Genomic DNA, 22,566 nt, shown 5'->3' on the forward strand with positions numbered 1-22,566 from the left:
TTGATGGAGTCAAGTGAGCTATTGATTCAGTGTTCTATTCATAAACACAGGGCCTTCGGCATAATGTGCAAACTATCCATCCTGATGTGTTAGTAATTTTCAATACTATTTAGGGAAGATAGGGAGGATAGTATGCATTTTGGGATGCAGGGAAGCACTTGCTTTTAAATGAATCTGTTTTGAATGAATGGTTCAATGAATGATTCAATGAATCACTCAATGAGACAGCAACTTCCCACCACATATTGGCGGCTTTAGTGTCATGTTTATTTATCCATGTCAAGGCCAAAATCAACCAAAGTATCATTTAATTATCTTTATTGATAGGATAAACAAATGTTCTATAGAGCAAAAGTTTTCAACTTTTAAGAAATGTTTTACTGGAATAAGAAGTTTTTACATTTTGTTTCCCCTCTATTATTTGTTTCTCCATACTGTAGTAATGTGTGACAAACCTTTTCCATCTCCAGCTTAAAAGTGGTGTAAATTTCCTTGCTTAACAACCACCTACAGTAGCACCGTCTTGGCAGTTTTCTCCAGAACATTTGAAATCCTATTGTTTAGATGTAATCTGCCTTTTACACATAAAGCTTTGCATTTCATTTGTATTAGTCATATGACTAAATGTCTTTGTGAAAAAGAACATTTTGTAGGATTGTCAGGAGCAAATGTTTATTGGAGGATACTGAGAAAGTATTACAAATGGAAAAAGTCCTTATTACACACAAACAACCAGAAAGTCATACTTATAGTAAACTTTATAGTAAAAGGAACCTGTCCTACGACCAGTCTGTCATCATCTGTATTAACTTCTAAGGCCACTTCACACTACACAGACAGACACAAACCAACGCTAACCGAGTACAGTAGACCTACTTCACTTGTCAGATGTTCCAAGACTCAAAAAATGCTGATTCAACATTCAGTTGGCAAAAAGATGCTGACAGAGGTAACACACTGATCAGACAAAATTTGACATGTCTGTTGCAATCAACAGTCACTTCACAGTCTAACTACACAAACAAACTGATCTAGAAATGATCCACAAAAAAAAAATCTCCTTTGGTAATGCATTTCAGCTTAGCTTTTATTCGGACCCTTTGCAGGACCTTTCTTTTTGGCTGAACCTTGTTTTTTAGGCGGAGCTTTGGTAGCCTTCGCTTTGGCCTCTTGGGATTTTGGAGCTTTAGGTTTTGTCGCTGGCACTTTGGCTTCCTCAGAGGCAGCTGCGGCTTTCTCAACATGCTCCTCTTTGAGGGCCTCTTGTTTGGGTGGCTCTGGTTTAACAGCTTCATCTTTGCTCTCTTCTTTCACGACAGGCTTTGGCTGCTCCTCTTTGAGGGGCTCTTGTTTGGGTGGCTCTTCTTCAGGTACCTCAGGTTTAACTGCTTCATCTTTTCTCTCTTCTTTCACAACAGGCTTCAGCTGCTCCTCTTTGAGGGGCTCTTGTTTGGGTGGAGTTGGTTGGGATATCTCAGGTTTAACAGCTTCATCTTTGCTCTCTTCTTTTACGACAGGCTTTGGCTGCTCCTCTTTGAGGGGCTTTTGTTTGGGTGGCTCTTCTTCAGGTACCTCAGGTTTAACTGCTTTATCTTTGCTCTCTTCTTTCACGACAGGCTTCAGCTGCTCCTCTTTGAGGGGCTTTTGTTTGGGTGGCTCTTCTTCAGGTACCTCAGGTTTAACTGCTTTATCTTTGCTCTCTTCTTTCACGACAGGCTTCAGCTGCTCCTCTTTGAGGAGCTCTTGTTTGGGTGGCTCTTCTTCAGGTACCTCAGGTTTAACTGCTTTATCTTTGCTCTCTTCTTTCACGACAGGCTTTGGCTGCTCCTCTTTGAGGGGCTCTTGTTTGGGCAGCTCTGGTTGGGATATCTCAGGTTTAACAGCTTCATCTTTGCTCTCTTCTTTTATGACAGGCTTTGGCTGAGTGGATTTCTGTTCAACCGTCTCTTCAGTTTTTGTCGCCTCTTTCTGGATTGGTTCTTGTTTGACTGTCTGTTGTTCAGTGATCTCTGGTTGTGATTTTGTCTCAGGATTTGTGGGAACTAATGGCTTCTCTTCATTTATGTTAACAACCTCTGGTTTGTTTTCTTCTTGTGTTGATTCTGGTTTCTCAGCTGGTTCGGTGGACTCAAGTTTGGGAGCCTCAGGAATCGCTGAAAGCTTTTGGGCCATCTCTTCTTCCTCACTTTCAGATTCTCCGGCTTCATCTGGTATGGAACTCACCAAGGATGCTGCAAACTCCTGCAGACGGATCTGCTCGTCTCTCAGCCTCTTCATCTCTGCGGTCAACATGGGGTTGGGAGCCAGCTTAGAAAGTTGGGTGAGGCCTGGAAGCTCATCTTCTTGGGGCAAGTCCAATGCAGGTGCTAGAGTCGCCTTTTCTGAGGACCGTATGTCTTTAATCTTCTCATATAAAATTTTTCTTTCATCCTGCAGTGCTCGGCACAGAGTTTCCAGACGGTCGATTTTCACAGTGAAGAGTTCAAACTCTTTGGCCTTTTCTGATCTCTGTTGGAGTGGAGTTAATCAGTTAGTAAGTGAAACGTTAATGGTCAAATACTGACGAGTCGTGTGTGTAAATTACCTCCTCAATCATGTCAACAAGAGCTTTGTTGCAGCTTTCGAACCGTGTTTTCCATATGCTTGACTCCTTTTCCAGCTTTTTCATCTTCTTTGTCATCTGTTCAAATAAAAAAAGTGATCAGCATAAGACTTATATGCCTTTAAACAGACAAAGGCATTTGTGACCCTGGACCACAAAAACACTCATAAGTTTATTCATTTATTCATCAGCTAAATAAATAAGCTTTCCATTTGATGTATGGTTTGTTAGGATAGGACAATATTTGAAAATTTGTAATCTGAGAGTGCAAAATAATCAAAATACTGAGAAAATCTTAGCAATGCATATTACTACTGAAAAACTTTGCTATATTTATGTTAGGAAATTTACAATATCTTCATGGAACATGATCTTTACCTAATATCCTAATGATTTTTGGCATAAAAGAAAAATCTATAATTTTGACTCATACTATGTATTTTTGACAATTGCTACAAATATTCCTGTGCTACTCAAGACTGGTTTTGTGGTCCAGAGTCACATTTCAAGTTGTTCACGGCAAAAAATGATATTCCTAACAAGTGTTTTTGTCTGGTTTTGCATTTAAAATATAAAAAAAATGGCAGATGTCAGCAAAAATATTGGCAGATTTGTCACTTGTTATAAGTATAAACAAGTTAAAATCAAGTGAAAAAAAAGTCAGACATTGCAAAATACATTTTTTAATATACACTGCCGTTCAAAAGTTTGGGATAATTTTTTTTTCCCTCTTAGGCTCATCAAAGTTCCATTTATTTGATTAAAAATACTGAAAAAAGTAATAAAATGAAATATTATTGCAATTTAATTTAATTTTGCAATTTAACAGTTTTCTATTTTAATATACTTTCAGATATTATTTATTTCTGTGATGCATTTTGTCTGAATTTCCATCAGCTATTACTCCAGTCTTCAGTGTCACATGATCCTTCAGAAATTAGTATAATATGCTAATTTATTATCAATATTGGAAAAAAAAGTTGTGCTACTTAATATTTTTTGGAACCTGTGATATTTTTTCAGGATTCTTTGTTAAATAAAAAGTTAAAAAGAACAGCATTTGTTCAAAATATAAATATTTTCTAACAATATAAGTCTTTACTATCACTTTTTTTTTTAATCAATTTAATACAATCTTGCTGAATAAAAGTATTAATTTCTTTCAAACAAAAAAAGAAAGAAAAAATTGACTGACCCCAAACTTTGAACAGTAGTGTACAGTCGTGGCCAAAAGTTTTGAGAATTACATAAATATTGGAAATTGGAAAAGTTGCAGCTTAAGTTTTTATAATAGCAATTTGCATATACTCCAGAATGTTATGAAGAGTGATCAGATGAATTGCATAGTCCTTCTTTGCCATGAAAATTAACTTAATCCCGAAAAAAACTTTCCACTGCATTTCATTGCTGTCATTAAAGGACCTGCTGAGATCATTTCAGTAATCGTCTTGTTAACTCAGATGAGAATGTTGACGAGCACAAGCCTGGAGATCATTATGTCAGACTTGACATGTTAAAAGGAGGGTGATGCTTGAAATCATTGTTCTTCCATTGTTAACCATGGTGACCTGCAAAGAAACGCGTGCAGCCATCATTGCGTTGCATAAAAATGGCTTCATAGGCAAGGATATTGTGGCTACTAAGATTGCACCTAAATCAACAATTTATAGGATCATCAAGAACTTCAAGGAAAGAGGCTCAATTCTTGTTAAGAAGGCTTCAGGGCGTCTAAGAAAGTCCAGCAAGCGCCAGGATCGTCTCCTAAAGAGGACTCAGCTGTGGGATCGGAGTGCCACCAGTGCAGAGCTTGCTCAGGAATGGCAGCAGGCAGGTGTGAGCGCATCTGCACGTACAGTGAGGCCAAGACTTTTGGAAGATGGCCTGGTGTCAAGAAGGGCAGCAAAGAAGCCACTTCTCTCCAAAAACAAAAACATCAGGGACAGATTGATCTTCTGCAAAAAGTATGGCTAATGGACTGCTGAGGAATGGGGCAAAGTCATATTCTCCGATGAAGCCTCTTTCCGATTTTTTGGGGCATCTGGAAAAAGGCTTGTCCAGAGAAGAAAAGGTAAGCGCTACCATCAGTCCTGTGTCATGCCAACAGTAAAGCATCCTGAGATCATTCATGTGTGGGGTTGCTTCTCATCCAAGGGAGTGGGCTCACTCACAGTTTTGCCCAAAAACACAGCCATGAATAAAGAATGGTACCAAAACACCCTCCAACAGCAACTTCTTCCAACAATCCAACAACAGTTTGGTGAAGAACAATACATTTTCCAGCACGATGGAGCACCGTGCCATAAGGCAAAAGTGATAACTAAGTGGCTCTGGGACCAAAACGTTGAAATTTTGGGTCCATGGCCTGGAAACTCCCCAGATCTTAATCCCATTGAGAACTTGTGGTCAATCCTCAAGAGGCGGATGGACAAACAAAAACCCACTAATTCTGACAAACTCCAAGAAGTGATTATGAAAGAATGGGTTGCTATCAGTCAGGATTTGGCCCAGAAGTTTACTGAGAGCATGCCCAGTCGAATTGCAGAGATCCTGAAAAAGAAGGGCCAACACTGCAAATACTGACTCTTTGCATAAATGTCATGTAATTGTCGATAAAAGCCTTTGAAACGTATGAAGTGCTTATAATTATATTTCAGTACATCACAGAAACAACTGAAACAAAGATCTAAAAGCAGTTTAGCAGCAAACTATGTGAAAACTAAGGCCATGTCCACACTAATACGTTTTCGTTTGAAAACGCATCTTTTTCTCTCCGTTTTGGCCTGTATAATTTTGGAGGCTTTACGCATGCGCAGTAAGGCGAATTCGATGTTTTCCTACATTTCAGTGTGGATGAGAAACTTTTGGAAAACGCTTGGAAACGCTAGTGTGGACAGAGAGCGTTTTAAAACGAAAACTCCATTTTCAAATGTATCCGGATTAATGTAGACGTAGCCTAATATTTGTGTCATTCTAAAAACTTTTGGCCACGACTGTATAGTATATATGGTCTTTTTTAACATTGTATTCATCAAAGAATCCTAAAAAAGTATTACAGGTTCCAAAAAAATATTAAGCAGCACAACTGTTTACAACATTGATAATAAATCAGATAATATTAGAAAATTTCTGAAGTATCATTTGACACTGAAGACTGGAGTAATGATGCTGAAAATTCAGATTTGTATCACAGAAATAAATTCTATTTTAAGGGATATTGAAATGAAAAACACTATTTTAAATAAAGAATAATTAAATAATATTTTACAATATTACTATATTTTTAATGGAAAAAAAGGCAGCTGCAGCCTTGATGAGCAGAAAAGACTTAAAAAAACATTAAATATCTTCCTTATCCCAAACTTTTGAACAACAGTTTACTTTATCTGAAAAAGTCTTCGCATGCAGTTCTCAAGTAAATTTATCTTTTAGATAAACGGTATTTTCCTTTTAACTTTCAGCTCAAGACTATAAAAATGTGCATAAAACAACAAACCTTCTCCATCTCCTGTTTGAAAGTGACGTAAATTTCATTGCTTTTTGACAACGTGTTCTGGAACTCATCAAACTTCTGGGAGTACAACACAAGCTGTAAGAAGAGACTTAGAGTTAGCGTCATTTAGAAAAACATTGTGAAATAATGCCTAGGAGTACAGTAAGGAAAAAGGAACAAATTATTTTTAAATACTTTCTTTACTATTTAATAAATAAATATTTATATAAAGAATAAAGAAATACATGAATTAAAAAATAAATAAATACATATTTTCTTTATTCATTCATACATCCATTAATTTACTTCATCATTCATTCTTCTATTTACATTATGAACCTGATGTAAAGATGAAAGAGTTAATCACTGATATTGCAGCTGCACTGTACACAATCCATCTGCAATTAGTCAAGGCAAATGTTCCATTCAAAAACACAAAGCGTAAAATAAGTGAACATTTTCTGCAATGACTCAGTATGTAATGTGAGTCTTATTATTTATAGCAGCAGCAGTGTAACTCATCCAGGTCGTATTTAGTGTTCATCACTTGTGGCACTTGTGAACGATAATAATTCATTGAAATGATACATTTCTGTTGGTGTTGTCACAATAGAGCCACGAGAGAGAGGAAGCTTTCATACAGCCATCAACATAATTAACTCATAGAGCTTCATCTTTATAGATTCAGAGACAGTGAGATGTTGTCACGTTCATTTCCTTAAATAATTAATCAGTGTCTACATGATTTATCTCCTCTAAGACAGAATGTTAATATTTCTAAATATGCACCACTTTTATGATGCTTTTACAGTTGAGGTCAATGGTTTACATACACACTGCAAAATTGAGGGACTCATATGCAACTATTACAGATAGTTCAAATGCTCACTGATGCTTCAGAAAGAAAAACAATGCATTAAGCCAGGGGGTGAAAACTTTTTGAATTTGAAGGTAAGGGTAAATTTAACTTAATTTGTCTACTGGGAAATAAGTATCTTCTGTAGCTTCTGAAGGGCAGTACTAAATGAAAAAAAAAAAAAAGATATTTAGAAAAATGTACACATCTTTATTCTGTTCAAAAGTTTTCACTCCCTCGGCTCGTAATGCATTGTGTTTCTTTCTGAAGCATCAGTGAGTGTTTGAACCTTCTGTAATAGTTGCAAGAGTCCCTCAGTGTGAAATGATGGATCTTAAAATCATACAGTCATTGTTGGATAGGGTTCCAATACACAAAAATGCTGAAAAACCAAAGAATCTGAGGGACCTAAAGGATTTTTCTGAAGAACAGTGGGCAGTTTAACTGTTCAGGACTTATAAACAACTGTGGATCATTCAGGTAACAACACAATATTAAGAATCAAGTGTATGTAAACTTTTGAACGAGATCATTTTTATAAATTCAACTTTTATTTTTTCTTGCGTATGTGTAATATCTTATTCAGGTCAGTACTAAATAAAAAAAAAGTAACATGCATTTTGTATGATCCTTTTTATTTTGGTAAAATAATGTGCAATGTGCAATATGTATATCCTTTTTGTAGCTGGAAACCTCCTTATTTACTGTAAATGCAATAGAAATGCCCAATATATTCTTCAAAATTGCTCCTTTTATGTTCCACTGAAGAAAAAAAGTCATCCAGGTTTGGAACAACATTAGGGTGAGTAAATAAAGACAGAATTTTCATTTTTTTTAGGCACTTAAAAGTCCCTTATAATGGTCTACACAGAACTGTAAAGCTCTAATGATTGATTTTCATAAACATCCGCCTGTAATTTATCTATCCATCTCAGCTGAAATGTATTCAGACAGTGCATTTAGTGCAGTTTCACCTAATGGCTCTGAATCATCACTGTAAATTGCCTTTTAAAGATTGATTGGTTTATGTGGTTTGTCACACAGCTCAGCGAGAGAAAAGCCACAGCTAGAGAGGAGAGAGAGAGTTGGATTGTGGGTAATGCCACAGCGGTAGATATTCACCTGGGCCTGCATGACAGTGTGCTGCTCTTTCAGCTCTTTAGCCTGTAGTTTCCACTCTGCAGCCTGAGTGAGTAACTGGTTAAACACAAGACACACACACACAAACAGGTGAGAAAGACCGAGAACTCGGCATTACCTGTTTCTTCATCTGCAACTCCTGCTCCCTCATTGCGTAGCATTTCTTTGTTTTTTCAATAGCCTCTTTAAGCAACTAACAACATAAATGGTGAGATGTTAACATTTGCCAATTTGCCAGATATTGAGATTCAGTGAAACATTTTTATAAACAGGGTCTAAAATGAACTTTTTGCCACTCTTGAGAAAATGTAAGTTAATTATATAGGTTATATATATTCATACCCCTGGCAAATTCTGATTTAAAGTTACTTTTATTCAACCAGCAAGTTTTTTTTTAACCGGAAATGACACAGGCTTCTCCCAAAAGATAATAAGATGATGTACAAGAGGCATCATTGTGGAAAAAAAAATATTATTCATCTTTAATTACATTTGAACAAAAAGTGGCATCTCCAAAATGATTCATACCCTTCTCAATAATCAATAGAAAAGCCTTTTTTGGCTATTACAGCAATCAATTGCTTCATATAATTTCTGACCAGCTTTTTGCATGTCTCCACTGGTATTTTTGCCCATTTATCTTTAGCGATGAGCTCCAACTCTTTCAGCTTGGAGGGTCTCCTTGCCATCACCCTGATCTTTAGCTCCCTCCACAGATTCTCAATTGGATTTAAGTCAGGACTCTGGCTGGGCCCCTGCAAAATGTTAATGTTTTGTCTGCTAACCATTTCTTCACCACTTTTGCTGTGTGTTTTGGGTCGTTGTCGTGCTGAAATGTCCACTGGTGCCCAAGGCCAAGTTTCTCTGCAGACTGCCTGATGTTGTTGTTGAGAATTTTGATGTATTGCTCCTTTTTCACTGTGATTAGGTTCCCTGGTCCGCTAGCTGAAAAACACCCCCAAAACATTAGGTTCTCACCGCCATGTTTGACAGTGGGGATGGTGTTCTTAGGGTTGAAGGCTTCTCCTTTTTTACGCCAAATGAAGGCTACATCATTGTGGCCAAACAATTAAATTTTTGTTTCATCTGACCGTAAAACAGAAGACCAGAAGTCTTCTTCTTTGTCCAGATGAGCATTTGCAAAGGCCAAGCGGGCTTTTGTGTGCCTTATCTGGAGAAGTGGTGTCCTCTTTGGTCTGCGTCCGTGGAACCCAGCGGTGTGCAGTGAACGTTGGACTGTCTGCCTTGAGATGTTGCCACCAGCAGAGCCCAGATTCATCAGGATGACCTTGGTGGTGATCCTTGGATTCTTTTTTACCTCTCTCACTATCCTCCTGGCCACCCAGGTGTCAGCTTTTGGCTTTCGACCACGTCCTCTGAGATTTTTCACAGTGCGGAATGTCTTGAATTTTTTAATAATACTTTGCACTGTAGCCACTGGAACTTCAAAACATTTATGGTCTTATAGCCCTTTCCTGACTTGCCTGACTTCCTGAGCAGCCACATTTCGCAGCCGCAGGTCCTCAGTTAGCTCCTTTGTCTTAGCCATGACTGTCCACAAACCAACAGCAGTTTTTCACCTGTTGAGTTGATTAAAACAGCTGTTTCCAATGAATCAGGGTAATTAGGATGCTTTAGAACAGTTTGGACTATTTGGAATGGTATAGAACAGTGGTTCTCAATCCTGGTCCTGGAGGACCCCTGCTCTGCACATTTTGCATGTCTCTCTTATTTAACACACCTGATTGAGATCTTCAGCTTGTTAGTTCAGTTCATGGATCTCTACTAATGAGCTGACGATCTCAATCAGGTGGGTTAAATAAGGGAGACATGCAAAATGTGCAGAGCAGGGGTCCCCCAGGACCAGGATTGAGAACCACTGGTATAGAACTTTGGATTTTCCCATAGACTGTCACAGTTTGCAAAGACTATGAATAATTTTGGAGATGCCACTTTTTGTTCAAATGTAAATAAAAGCTGAGAAATATTTTTTTTCCGCAATGATGCCTCTTGTACATCATCTAATTATCTTTTGGGAGAAGCCTGTGTCATTTCCGGTCAAAAAAAAAAGTTAGAATATGCCAGGGGTATGAATAATTTCGGGCTTGACTGTATATTATATATATATATATATGCATGTATGTATGTATGTATGTATAGCCAGTGACTTTGTATCGCAAAATATTTTACAAATAGTTTATACCTTTATGTAAGGAATATGGACTCTTAGGGACAAAACAAAGATCGAAGATACATTTTTGGTGGAAAAATTTCCACTGAGAAGACTTGCAAGTCATGCCAGATGTTTTCTTTAGCTGACAGCTTCATTTGAATGACACATTCTTCTCTTCACTTATCAGGAAATTCCAGATTATCATTCTTACAGATCAAATTAATATATTATGTTGCAGTTTCTTAAAAAATGACTATTGTTACTTGCATTTGGCACTTGATGAGTGTTAATTTTAGACCCTGCTTGTAAATAAATTAATTGTAAGCACATGCAAATAGGTTTGCCCGCCCTTCATTTTACTTGAGGCAAATCTGAAGAGCCAGAATAGATCTGTGTGTCTTACATATTCCTTCTCTCTCTTGTGCTTCTCTTCAGCTTGACTGAGGAGCATGTTGGCTTCTTCCAGCTTGGCATCAGACAGTTTCTGCTGTAGATCTCTGTGTTTGAAGATCTTCTCTAAACTCTGGATAAAAAAAAGGGGGGAATATTCAATTTGATGTATTTATTTTATTTTATTTTATTTTTCATTGTCCAAACTACTTGTCTTGTGTAGGGTCACAATGATTTTTAAGTTTTTTAATTTTATTTATGTGTTTGTTTGTTTTTATTTTTATTTATCTATTATCCAATCCACTTGTCTTGTGTAGGGTCACACGGATGTAAGGATATTTATTTTGTTTTATTTATTTTTTATTTTGATAAAAAAATGTTTTATTTAATTTTATTTTATTCTCCATTGTCTAAATTACTTATGTAGGGTCGCAAGGATGCTTTATTTTATGCTATATTTAATTTGATTTATTTAATTTAATTTTATTTGTTTTCCATTGTGCAAACTAATTGTCTTGTGTAGGGTCACAAGGATGCTTTTTTATTTGATTTAATTTTATTATTTGAAATTGTTCTTTTTATTTTTTTAATTGTTATTTTATTTTAATTTATTATGTTTAATTTATTTTAATTTAATGTCAATTTTATTTATTTATTTATTTGCCATTGTCCAAACCACTTGTTCGGTCGCAAGGATATTTTATTGCAAAGATGCTTTTTTTATAAATTTTTTTATTGTTATTATTTTATTTATTTTATTTTATTTTGTAAAAATATTTATTTTATTATTTTGTTTTTTATTTTATTTTATTTTATTTATTTGTTTTCCATTGTCCAAACTACTTGTCTTGTGTAGGGTCACAAGGATGCTTTTTTTTTAAATTCTTTTTATTTTTTTAATTGTTATTTTATTTTATTGATTATGTTTTATTCATTTTAATTTAATGTCAATTTTATTTATTTATTTATTTATTTGCCATTGTCCAAACCACTTGTACGGTCACAAGGATATTTTATTTTACTTTACTTTACTTTATTTTTATTTATTTATTTAATTTATTTTTTTATTTATAGTCCATTGTTTAAATTTATTTTCCCACTTGTCTTTTGTAAGATCGCATGGATGCTTTATTTTATTTTATTTTGTTTTATTTTGTAAATTGTTATTTTTTTTTTTTTTCCACTGTCCCAACCACTTGTGTAAGATTGCAAGGATTCTTTATTTTTAATTTAATTTAATTTATTTATTTATTTTTATTTTTCCATTACCTAAACCACTTGTCTTGTGTAGGGTCGCAAAGATGCTTTATTTTATTTTATTTTATTTTATTTTATTTGTTTTTCATTGTCCAAACCACTTGTCCTTTGCAGGGTCGCAAAGATGCTGGATTTTATTTTATTTTTGTTGTTTGTTTTTCCAGCTCTAGTCAGTTCTTGGAACAACATTTAATGCAGCACAACATTTTAACACTGAACACTTGTTTGTCTCTATACACCACACAGTGTGATTATTCACAAGCAGAACATGTTCCAGGATCAACATCCTTTGTTGTTCTTGGAACCGCTTTCATATCAATCATGCCTTTACACCTAAAATCAGAGGGCGTGATTGGTCAATAGGGATGTTGCTCTGGGAACATGTTCTTCTTGTGTAAATCACATTAAGCATGATGCAATTCCCTCATATGGTGCGTATCTCTTCCGCAGCCAGCAGAGGGCAGTAGAGACACATGGCACAATTCGATCTCGAGTCAGTTAAATTCTTGGGGTGTTTTAGCCTAGCACACAGATGCGTGTAAGCAGTCTCTGTGGTACCCATCAGCATGACAGATTGAGCTAAACTTCCCCTCACATCAGGCATGTCATTCCACCGGTCGATCCTCGTGTGATTAGATACAGAATACAAGAGTGTTCTACGAGGTGCAATATTCACTGTCAAACCGAGCGTGAATCACTGAGTCAAAGTCAAAAATACAAGTATCTGCTGTGCATATAGCAGCTTTAGAAAGTGTGAGGGTGTAGTTTCCTCCGCCTTGTGTTGTGAAATTACAGCTCTGGCAGACTCCAGCTCTAAAAGCCGCATATGTTTTTATGCATAGTGATTGTAAAGATTGCTCATGTGAACAATAAGTCAAAAGTTGGGATAATTTTTTAATGTCTTGGAAAGTCGCTTGTGCTCACCAAGGCTGCATCAAAAATACTGTAAAAACAGTAATATTGTAAACTATTACTGTTGTAATATAATGTAAAATGTCATTTATTTTTGAGATAGCAAAGCTGAATTTTCAGCAGCCATTACTCCAGTCTTCAGTGTCACATGATCCTTCAGAATTAATTCTGTGCTGATAATAATTCTATGCTTGATAATAATTGAGCACTAAATCAGCTTATTAGAATCATTTGATGTCATTGTTAAATAATTATAATACTATTAATATTAAAATATTTGAGTTAGTGTTTTCATTCATTGAAATAAAAGAAAATCTAAATATTCAATGAATGGCCTATCCAAAAACGACTAAAATGACTAAAAACAGCAAAAATTACATTAAAGCTAAATAGTAATATATATATTTTAAATATTGAAAACTACAAATAAATGAATAAAAATTGTATTAATATTAAAATGTTTTAATTAGTGTTTTCGTTAATTAAAATAAAATTGAAATAAAATAAATATTCAATTAAGTACTTAAACAAAAAAACACTAAAGAATTACTAAAAACAAAAATAAAAAATACATTTAAGCTAAATAGAAATATTTTAAAATAATAATAAAAATATTATTAATATTAAAATATTTTAATTAGTGTGTTCATTATTTGAAATAAAGCTAAAATTAAAATAAAATATAAATATTTAATGAAGAACCTAAACAAATAATACTAAAATGACTAAAAACGAAAATAAAAAATACAATAATAAAAATATTACTAATATTCAAATATTTTAATTAGTGTTTCCGTTGTTTGAAATAAAGATGAAATAAAATAAATATTCAATGAAGTACCTAAACAAAAAACACTAAAGAATTACTAAAAACAAAAATGAAAAATACATTAAGGCTAAATAGAAATATTTTAAAATAATTATAAAAAATATTATTAATATTAAAATATTTTAATTAGTGTGTTCATTATTTGAAATAAAGCTAAAATTAAAATAAAATATAAATATTTAATGAAGAACCTAAACAAATAATTCTAAAATGACTAAAAATGAAAATGAAAAATACAACAATAAAAATATTATTAATATTCAAATATTTTAATTAGTGTTTTCGTTGTTTGAAATAAAGATGAAATAAAATAAATATTCAATGAAGTACCTAAACAAAAAACACTAAAGAATTACTAAAAACAAAAATGAAAAATACATTAAAGCTAAATAGAAATATTTTAAAATAATTATAAAAAATATTATTAATATTAAAATATTTTAATTAGTGTGTTCATTATTTGAAATAAAGCTAAAATTAAAATAAAATATAAATATTTAATGAAGAACCTAAACAAATAATTCTAAAATGACTAAAAATGAAAATGAAAATGAAAAATACAATAATAAAAATATTATTAATATTCAAATATTTTAATTAGTGTTTTCGTTGTTTGAAATAAAGATGAAATAAAATAAATTAGAAATACTAAATGAAGTGCCTAAACAAAAAATACAAAAATTACTAAAAACAAAAATAAAAAATAGAAATATTTTTAAATTCTAATAAAAATAAAATAATAAAAATATTATTCATATTCAAATATTTAGTGTTTTTGTTATTTGAAATAAAGCAATATATTCAATGTAAAACCTAAACAAAAATACTAAAATGACTAAAAACATAAAAATACATTAAACCTAAATAGAAATATTTACAAATAATAATAATAATAATAATAAATACAAAAAGCACATAATAAAATTACAGAAAATTAAACCAAATTAGCATATTAAAATAATTTTTTATTTTTTATTTTTTTTCACTCATAACGTTGCACATTTTCAATCATGCTCTTTAATTAGAGTGTTGTCTGTTGTTAAGTCGTTGTTAAATAAGTCTAAAATAATTAAAAATATTATTAATATCAAAATATTTTAATTAGTGTTTTCATTAATAGAAATAAAGCTGAAAAAAATGCATAAAAGCTAAATAGAAATATTTTAAAATAATAAAAAAATACAATAAGCATATAATAAAATAATTTTTTTTTTTAACTAAATCAGTACATTAGAATTATTTAATATTTCACAAAAATTACTGTTTTTACTGTATTTTTAATCAAATAAATCCAGCCTTGGTACGCATAAGAGACTTGACATAAAAAAAAGAATATATAATATTATTCAGAACTTTTGACTGTAGTTTGAGTTTAAAATGAGTTTGTACATCCAATAATGGCTCATTAAAGTTTTTAGATGGACCAGAGTAAAAAAAAAATCTAATTTGATGCATTATCAAATATATCACAATCACTTATGGTGCCCACTTACTTGTACCAAAACCTAATCTCGACTGTGCCTTGGGGTGCAGCTTTAAATGGATTTGTGACTGAATCGCTTTGACAGATGTGTTAGATACTGGGGTGTTTGAAATACTCAATTCATTTAGCTGGCTTTCACTGCACAGGTCTTCAGTCTGCTTCACACCACAAGCACATATTTATTTTAGGGCCCATATTAACAGGTTACAGTCTTCACACTGCCCACATAAACAGCACAGTGCTGTGTAGCTGAAAATACCTTTCTGTGAAAGGTGGCCTGCTGTAGCTCTGCTTATGTGTGGATTTAATGCATTTCAAATCTAGATGCTATTTGTATAGACTTAATGTAATGTGTGTGTTGATTTCTCAGTCAGTACCACTTCTCTCCGCTCATATTGCTCTATGATGGTCTTGAGTTTGCTGGCCAACTCGCTGTTCTCTTGGCACAGCTTGTTGTTGCGGTTACTGTGCTGCTCGATCTGGTTCTGAATGTCCACCAGCGTGCTCTGGAAATGAGCGGTGATCTCCTTCCGCTTCATTTCATCCTCCCGCAGCCTTTGCAGACTCTCCTCCTGCGGGGAGAAAGAGGAAAGGAAACGTGTGGGAAATCTGGAAATAGGCAGCCTTAAGTGATGAAAGCAATCTAGATCTAGTATTACGTGAGGGTGTGAGATGGAGCTGTGATTAGATGGTAAAAGTCAAATAATGTATTGTGTTTGATGGCATTTTGAGGTAGAAATGGCAGTGATGGGAATTACACTACCAGTCGAAGGTTTTTGAACAGTAAGATTTGTCATGTTTTTTTAAAGAAGTCTCTTCTGCTCACCAAGCCTGCATTTATTTGATCCAAAGTACAGCAAAAACAGTACAATTTTGAAATATTTTTACTATTAAAAATAACTGTTTTCTATTTGAATATATTTGAAAATGTAATTTATTCTTGCGATTTCAAAGCTGATTTTTTAGCATCATTACTCTAGTCACATGATCCCTCAGAAATCATTCTAATATTCTGATTTGCTGCTCAAAAAACAACACACCTTGGGTGTGCATTATTTTATGATAATTCAATGGGCCGAAGTCAATTATTTGTTAAGTATGTGACATTTTGATTGATCACAAGTGATATTCAGCTTGATTAATTAAAATAAATCTGAAATAAAATAAAATATAAATATTAGATAAAAAACCTAAACTTAAAAACACTTAAATGAAAATGAGAAATGTTGCATTGTCAACTATTTGAACTAAATTGAAGTACTAAAATGACTAAAACTAAAACTGATATAAAATGTATGAAAGCTAAGTAAATAAAAATATTAAGAACCAATAAAAAAAAAAAAAAAAAAACATTATATTTTTATGAAGAAAAAAAAATATCACTGGTTACTGCACTATTTTATTAAACTTTATTAGTGGCATATACATTTTTATTTTTTATCGTATGAAAATGATTGATAAATGCACAATGGTTAATGTTTTTCATTTCTTTTTAGATTCTAAAAAATACATTATATACATATTAAATTCACCACCTTGGATGTGCATTATTTTATAATAATTAAACGGACCATATTCAATTATTTATTAAGTGTGGCATTTTGATTGATCACAATTGATATTCATCTTAATTAATTAAAATACATCTGAAATAACATAAAATAAAATATAAATATTAGATTAAAACCTTAACTTAAAAACACCTAAATGAAAATGAGAAATGTTGCACTGTCAACTAAGTTAACTAAGTTGAAGTCCTAAAAGGACTAAAAATAAAACTGATATAAAATGCATTAAAGCTAAATAAATATAAATATTAAGAACCAATAAAAAACATAACATAAAATAAATTAAAAATATTAATAAATACCACAATAGCATAGGAATAGCATTAAATATCACTGGTTACTGCACTATTTTATTAACTTTATTAGTGGCATATACATTTTTATTATTTATAAATGCACATTAATTCATGTTTTTCATCTCTTTTTAGATAAAAAAAACATTATAAACATATTAAATAGCATATTATATAATTCTAATATTTACATGATGGATTTTTGTATTTCACATAAACACAAATTGAAAATCTGTGTCTGGAATTATTTAAAATAAAATACATAAAAGGCATTTGAGAAGTAACCGAGTTTTAAAGAGAGCTTAATTCAAATTTAAATGTATTATTTTTAATAAAGTAGTACGTGAGTAAAGGACAACTTTTTGCAAGGGGCTTTTATTATATATAGCAAAAAGTGAAAGGAAATTGAGAATATAGAGGGAATGGACATGTTATAGACCAGACTTGAACCTGAGTGACCCACATACTACACAACTACACTGTTTCTACCTTACAAGGTCTAAACGGTGAGCATATGAGCATTTAATCAAACGTTGTTAATGACGTATTAAGCTATATGAGATCTATATTTGTGCCACTAAATAAATAATATCTCTTTTTTTAGTATCTGCGATTGGACGTGTGAATGCTAAGCAGGCCTGCCATCCAATGTGTGTGCTTTGTAAACATGAGCTCCTGTTTCAGAGGCGCCAGTTTCCTGACTCAGCTAATCGTAAGGAACCCGAGCATGGAGCGTTCTCCAGGGCTGAATCTGTTTGCTAGCCTGTGTTTACACATATCATGAGTCTCAAGCTCCCATCTGGGAAAGGTGAAGCTGTATTACCACTACGCAAGCTCATCAGGGAGGTGAATCACTCACATAAGCGCAAAGGAAATGACCCCAGATTAAATCTAATTTACCGTCCTCATAGCTGAGCGTCGCACCTCCACACGGGGCTTAGATGTTCAGCTCTGACCCGCTCATTAATGGCTTCCATAATACTTGAATAAAATTGATTGGGGAGTGAACAAGGTCAAAGCCAGCCTCTAGGGAAGGATAGCATTGACTTCCAAAGACATGGAGAGTTCATATTAGAGCAAGAGTTTAATATCTCCAATGCCTGGAGGAGAACAAAACAACACAAACGTGATTAGAAAGCTCCTCTGAGTCACCTTACAGACCAAGAGAAAAAAGCATGTGTGTGGATGCTGGGACAGAAACCGCTAGGTTTTGTTACAAAGTCCTCCAGCACCTGTTCAGTGAATAGTACAAATGGACTGAAATCAGTTGCTGAGAAAATGGCTCCAGGTGCTTTGCGCAAGATTCATAACATCTTTCATATTATGTACACATTCACCGAATGGAGGTGAAATTGTCTCTTGGAAGGCAACGTAATTGTTTGGCAGAGTGAAAGAAATGAGTGGACCGCTATATCCGACAGCTGGAAACATTTCAAGTGCTGCATAACATTGTAAAATTACAAATATGGCAGCTCAGTTCAGAGAGGCATTCACAAATTAGGTTGCAGTTTTTAATATTCAGAACCGTTTACATGAATCAAAAACATGCAGCACGACCAGTGAAGTCCAATTATTTGGTAATGACTCTTATGAGTCAGTTCTTTTTATTTAATCAAACACATAAAGCGCGACTGGTCAAGGTGTTGATGGGAGAAACAAAGCTTTTTTTTAAACCCTGAATCATTTGCTTTGCAAAATGATTCATTGTTTCAATTCTGTCAAACACCACAGAACGGAGGCACCTGCTGGTCAAAATAGTGTAAATGCAATGACAACTCATCCTGAACATGTATAATGGCACCTTTTACAAATGTGACCCTGGATCACAAAACTTAAGAACTCAGAATATTAAGTAGCACGGGTATATTTGCAACAATAGACAAAAATGCATTGTATAGGTTAAAATTATCGATTTTCCTTCCTATATTAGGATATTAAGTAAAGATGTTCCATGAAGATTTATATAACTTAATTTTTGATTAGTAATATGCATTGCTAAGAACTTCATTTGAACAACTTTAAAGGCAACTTTCTCAATATTTAGGTTTTTTGCACCCTCAAATTCCGGATATTCAAATAGTTGTATCTCAACCAAATATTGTCCTATCCTAACAAACTATACATTAATGAAAAAGCTTATTTATTCATTACGATTAAAAAAAAAAACCCTGACACTTATGACTGGTTTTGTGGCTTTTGTATAACTCACACATGTTAAAATTCATTACACTTAAAAATGAGCCTACATTATCAAACTGACCTAATATCAGTTAAAACCATCTTTCGTTGTTCGGTTCATGAAATGTGACAAACTATAAGAATTTTGAAATGTTTCAAAACTAAGGCTTGAAATCAGGGTAGATTGTTTTTAAAATGAGAGTGGGAACACTGTTTAATATAAGCTATTTCTGAAAAAACAATACCTTTATGATGTAATATATAAAGATATGTAATTTTCCAAAGCAAACTTGATCATTTTGTGTTCTTGTTTTTGTGTTTTTGCTATATTTGTCATAAGAACACTAAATATTTGTGGCACTATTTTGTGGTAGTTTTCTATTTAAATATATTTTAAAATGTAACTTATTCCTGTGATTTCAAAGCTGAATTTTTAGAGTTGACAGAGTTTATTTTTTTCAGGTTTATTTGATGAATAGGAAGTTTAGAAGAACAGCATTAAACAGAAATCATTTGTAACATTATAAATGTCTTTATCATCACTTTTGATCACTTTAAAGCATCCTTGCTAAATAAAACTATTAAAAAGTATCAAAAAAATATACTGACTTCAAGCTTTTGAATGGTATAATGTATAATGTTACTTTTTATTTTCAGATAAACGCTGATCTTTGGATCTTTCTATTCAATACACTGTTTTACTCAACTGTTTTAAATATTAATAATAATAATAATAATAATACAAATGTTTCTTGAACAGCAGATCAGAATATTAGAATGATTCCTGAAGGATCATTACAGACTGAAAATGATAATGAAAATTTAGCTTTGATCACAGGAATAAATTACATTTAAAAATCTAAAAGAAAGCAGCTGTTTTAAATAGTAAAATATTTCACAATATTACTGCTTTTGCTGTATTTTGGATCAAATAAATGCAGGCTTAGTGAGCAGAAGAGAATTATTAAAAAACATTAAAAATCTTACTGTTCAAAAACTTTTGACTGGTAGTGTATCTAGATAAAAATCACAATAAGAAGTTGTTTTTAGCTGGTCACATGATCTTAGTATGATAAATGTAAAATCTCATGTAACTGTACTATTAATTTCTTTATGTGTGTAAATCGTTTTAAGGAGTTGCTTAGGTAAATCCATTATGCAGATTTAACCTTGGAATTACCATGGAAAATACAAAAACCTCTACAGATACTCTCTGGGGTGTAGATGTAGTCACTGTAGCACCAACAGAACGCAAGTACAGGAGGCCACGGCCTCTGCAGTGATTTGAGCCAGTGAGACATTCTCTTTGACTTTTGATTTATAAAAGAAGGGCAAATGTCACTGAAGCTCGGTAACACTATCCCTCTTGTCATAGTGACCTGTCAGCAGCGCTTTGAGTCTGAGAAGTCAGTGTCTCATCGAGGCAGAGACGCAGAGTCACTGCAGTAATGTCCCACTGGGCTCAAAGACGCCGTCTCCTCAGAAGGAAGTTGAATCGACTCAATCTCAGCAATCAAAATACTGACACGGGTAACAGGATAACAGGAAAACAAGTCTGACGCTCAAAACTCTCCACATGTCAAACAAGAAGTTGCTGTAAGGTCTGTTATCGTTGTCTTGCTCTATCTATTTCAGCTAAATGTACTCCTGAAGGGCACATAAAAACACAACCCTGATCGCTTTACATGTCATTCAGACAGCTCTTCTTTCTAAGCAATATTTTTAGGGCTGTGACGATAAATCGATGCATAACGATTCATAGAACGATTCTGATTGCAATTCTTTCGTTTTTAACAGCAGATGGTGCTCTAATCACCTCTAAACCTACTTCTCACAAAAAAAAAATGTACAAAATAATACTGTTAATTCAACACTATCTCACGATCAATTTGCATATATTTTACGAGGTGGCTAATTCGTACAAATTTGTATGACGTGCCTTGTACGAATTTGTACATTTTGTGAAAAATCATACGTGTTTTACAAAGTGGCAAATTTGTAGGAATTCGTTAAAATGACTACCACTAAACCCACCTCTAACAGAAAACATACATAATAATACTGTTTATTCAATGCTACAGTGAGGGAAAAATTATTTGATCCCCTGCTGATTTTGTACATTTGCCCACTGACAATAAAATGATCAATCTATAATTTTAATGGTTTATTTTAACAGTGAGAGACAGAATAACCACAAATAATCCAGAAAAACACATTTAAGAAAGAAACAAAAATTGATTTGCATTTTAATGAGTGAAATAAGTATTTGATCCCCTATCAATCAGCAAGATTTCTGGCTCCCAGGTGTCTTTTATACAGGTAACGAGCGAAGATTAGGAGCACTCTCCTAAAGGGAGTGCTCCTGATCTAAGCTTGTTACCTGTATAAAAGACACCTGTCCACAGAAGCAATCAGTTAATCAGATTCCAATCTCTCCACCATGGCCAAGACCAAAGAGCTGTCCAAGGATGCAAAGGACAAGATTGTAGACCTACACAAGGCTGGAATGGGCTACAAGACCATCGCCAAGCAGCTTGGTGAGAAGCTGACAAACACCGAAACACAAAACAACTGTCAATCTCCCTCGGTCTGGGGCTCCATGCAAGATTTCACCTTGTGGAGCTTCAATGATCATGAGAATGGTGTGGAATCAGCCCAGAACTACACAGGAGGATCTTGTCAATGATCTCAAGGCAGCTAAGACCATAGTCACCAAGAAAACAATTGGTAACACACTATGCCATGAAGGACTGAAATCCTGCAGCGCCAGCAAGGTCCCCCTGCTCAAGAAAGCACATACATGCCCGTCTGAAGTTTGCTAATGTACATCTGAATGATTCAGAGGAGAACTGGGTGAAAGTGTTGTGGTCAGATGAGACCAAAATGGAGCTCTTTGGCATCAACTCAACTCGCCGTGTTTGGAGGAGGAGGAATGCTGTCTATGACCCCAAGAACACCATCCTCACCATCAAACACGGAGGTGGAAACATTATGTCTTGGGGTGTCTTTCTGCTAAGGGGACAGGACAACTGTACCACATCAAAGGGACGATGTACGATTGTACCATCAAATCTTGGGTGAGAACCTCCTTCCCTCAGCCAGGGCATTGAAAATGGGTCGTGGATGGGTATTACAGTATGACAATGACCCAAAACACACGGCCAAGGCAACAGAGAATTGGCCTAGCCAGTCTCCAGAGCTTAATCCTATAGAAAATCTGTAGAGAGAGCTAAAGGTTTGAGTTGCCAAACATCAGCCTGGATACCCTAATGACTTGGAGAGGATCTGCAAAGAGGAGTGGGACAAAATCCCTCCTGAGATGTGTGCAAACCTGGTGGCCAACTACAAGAAATGTTTGACCTCTGTGGTTGCCAACAAGCGTTTTGCCACCAAGT

At 33.9% G+C, this 22,566-nt stretch overlaps 1 protein-coding gene across 2 annotated transcripts in view; it reads right to left on the reverse strand.

Moving 5' to 3' along the window:
• Positions 1-232: 232 nt before the first annotated feature.
• Positions 233-22,566, reverse strand: part of txlnba (taxilin beta a) — a 30,355-nt gene continuing 8,021 nt past the window's right edge. The window contains exons 5-10 of one of the 2 annotated variants that reach the window (XM_073853196.1): positions 15,510-15,704; positions 10,665-10,784; positions 8,071-8,145; positions 6,096-6,188; positions 2,585-2,680; positions 233-2,508 (exon numbers count right to left, since the gene is read on the reverse strand). In XM_073853196.1, the coding sequence (XP_073709297.1) occupies positions 1,081-2,508; positions 2,585-2,680; positions 6,096-6,188; positions 8,071-8,145; positions 10,665-10,784; positions 15,510-15,704 (2,007 nt within the window). In that variant the 3' untranslated portion in view covers positions 233-1,080. Of the gene's footprint in view, positions 2,509-2,584; positions 2,681-6,095; positions 6,189-8,070; positions 8,146-8,206; positions 8,282-10,664; positions 10,785-15,509; positions 15,705-22,566 lie in introns of both variants that reach the window. The other variant, XM_073853197.1, reaches the window with a different exon arrangement.

The sequence above is a fragment of the Garra rufa genome, chromosome 13 (assembly GCF_049309525.1).
Source record: "Garra rufa chromosome 13, GarRuf1.0, whole genome shotgun sequence".
NCBI lineage: Eukaryota > Metazoa > Chordata > Actinopteri > Cypriniformes > Cyprinidae > Garra > Garra rufa.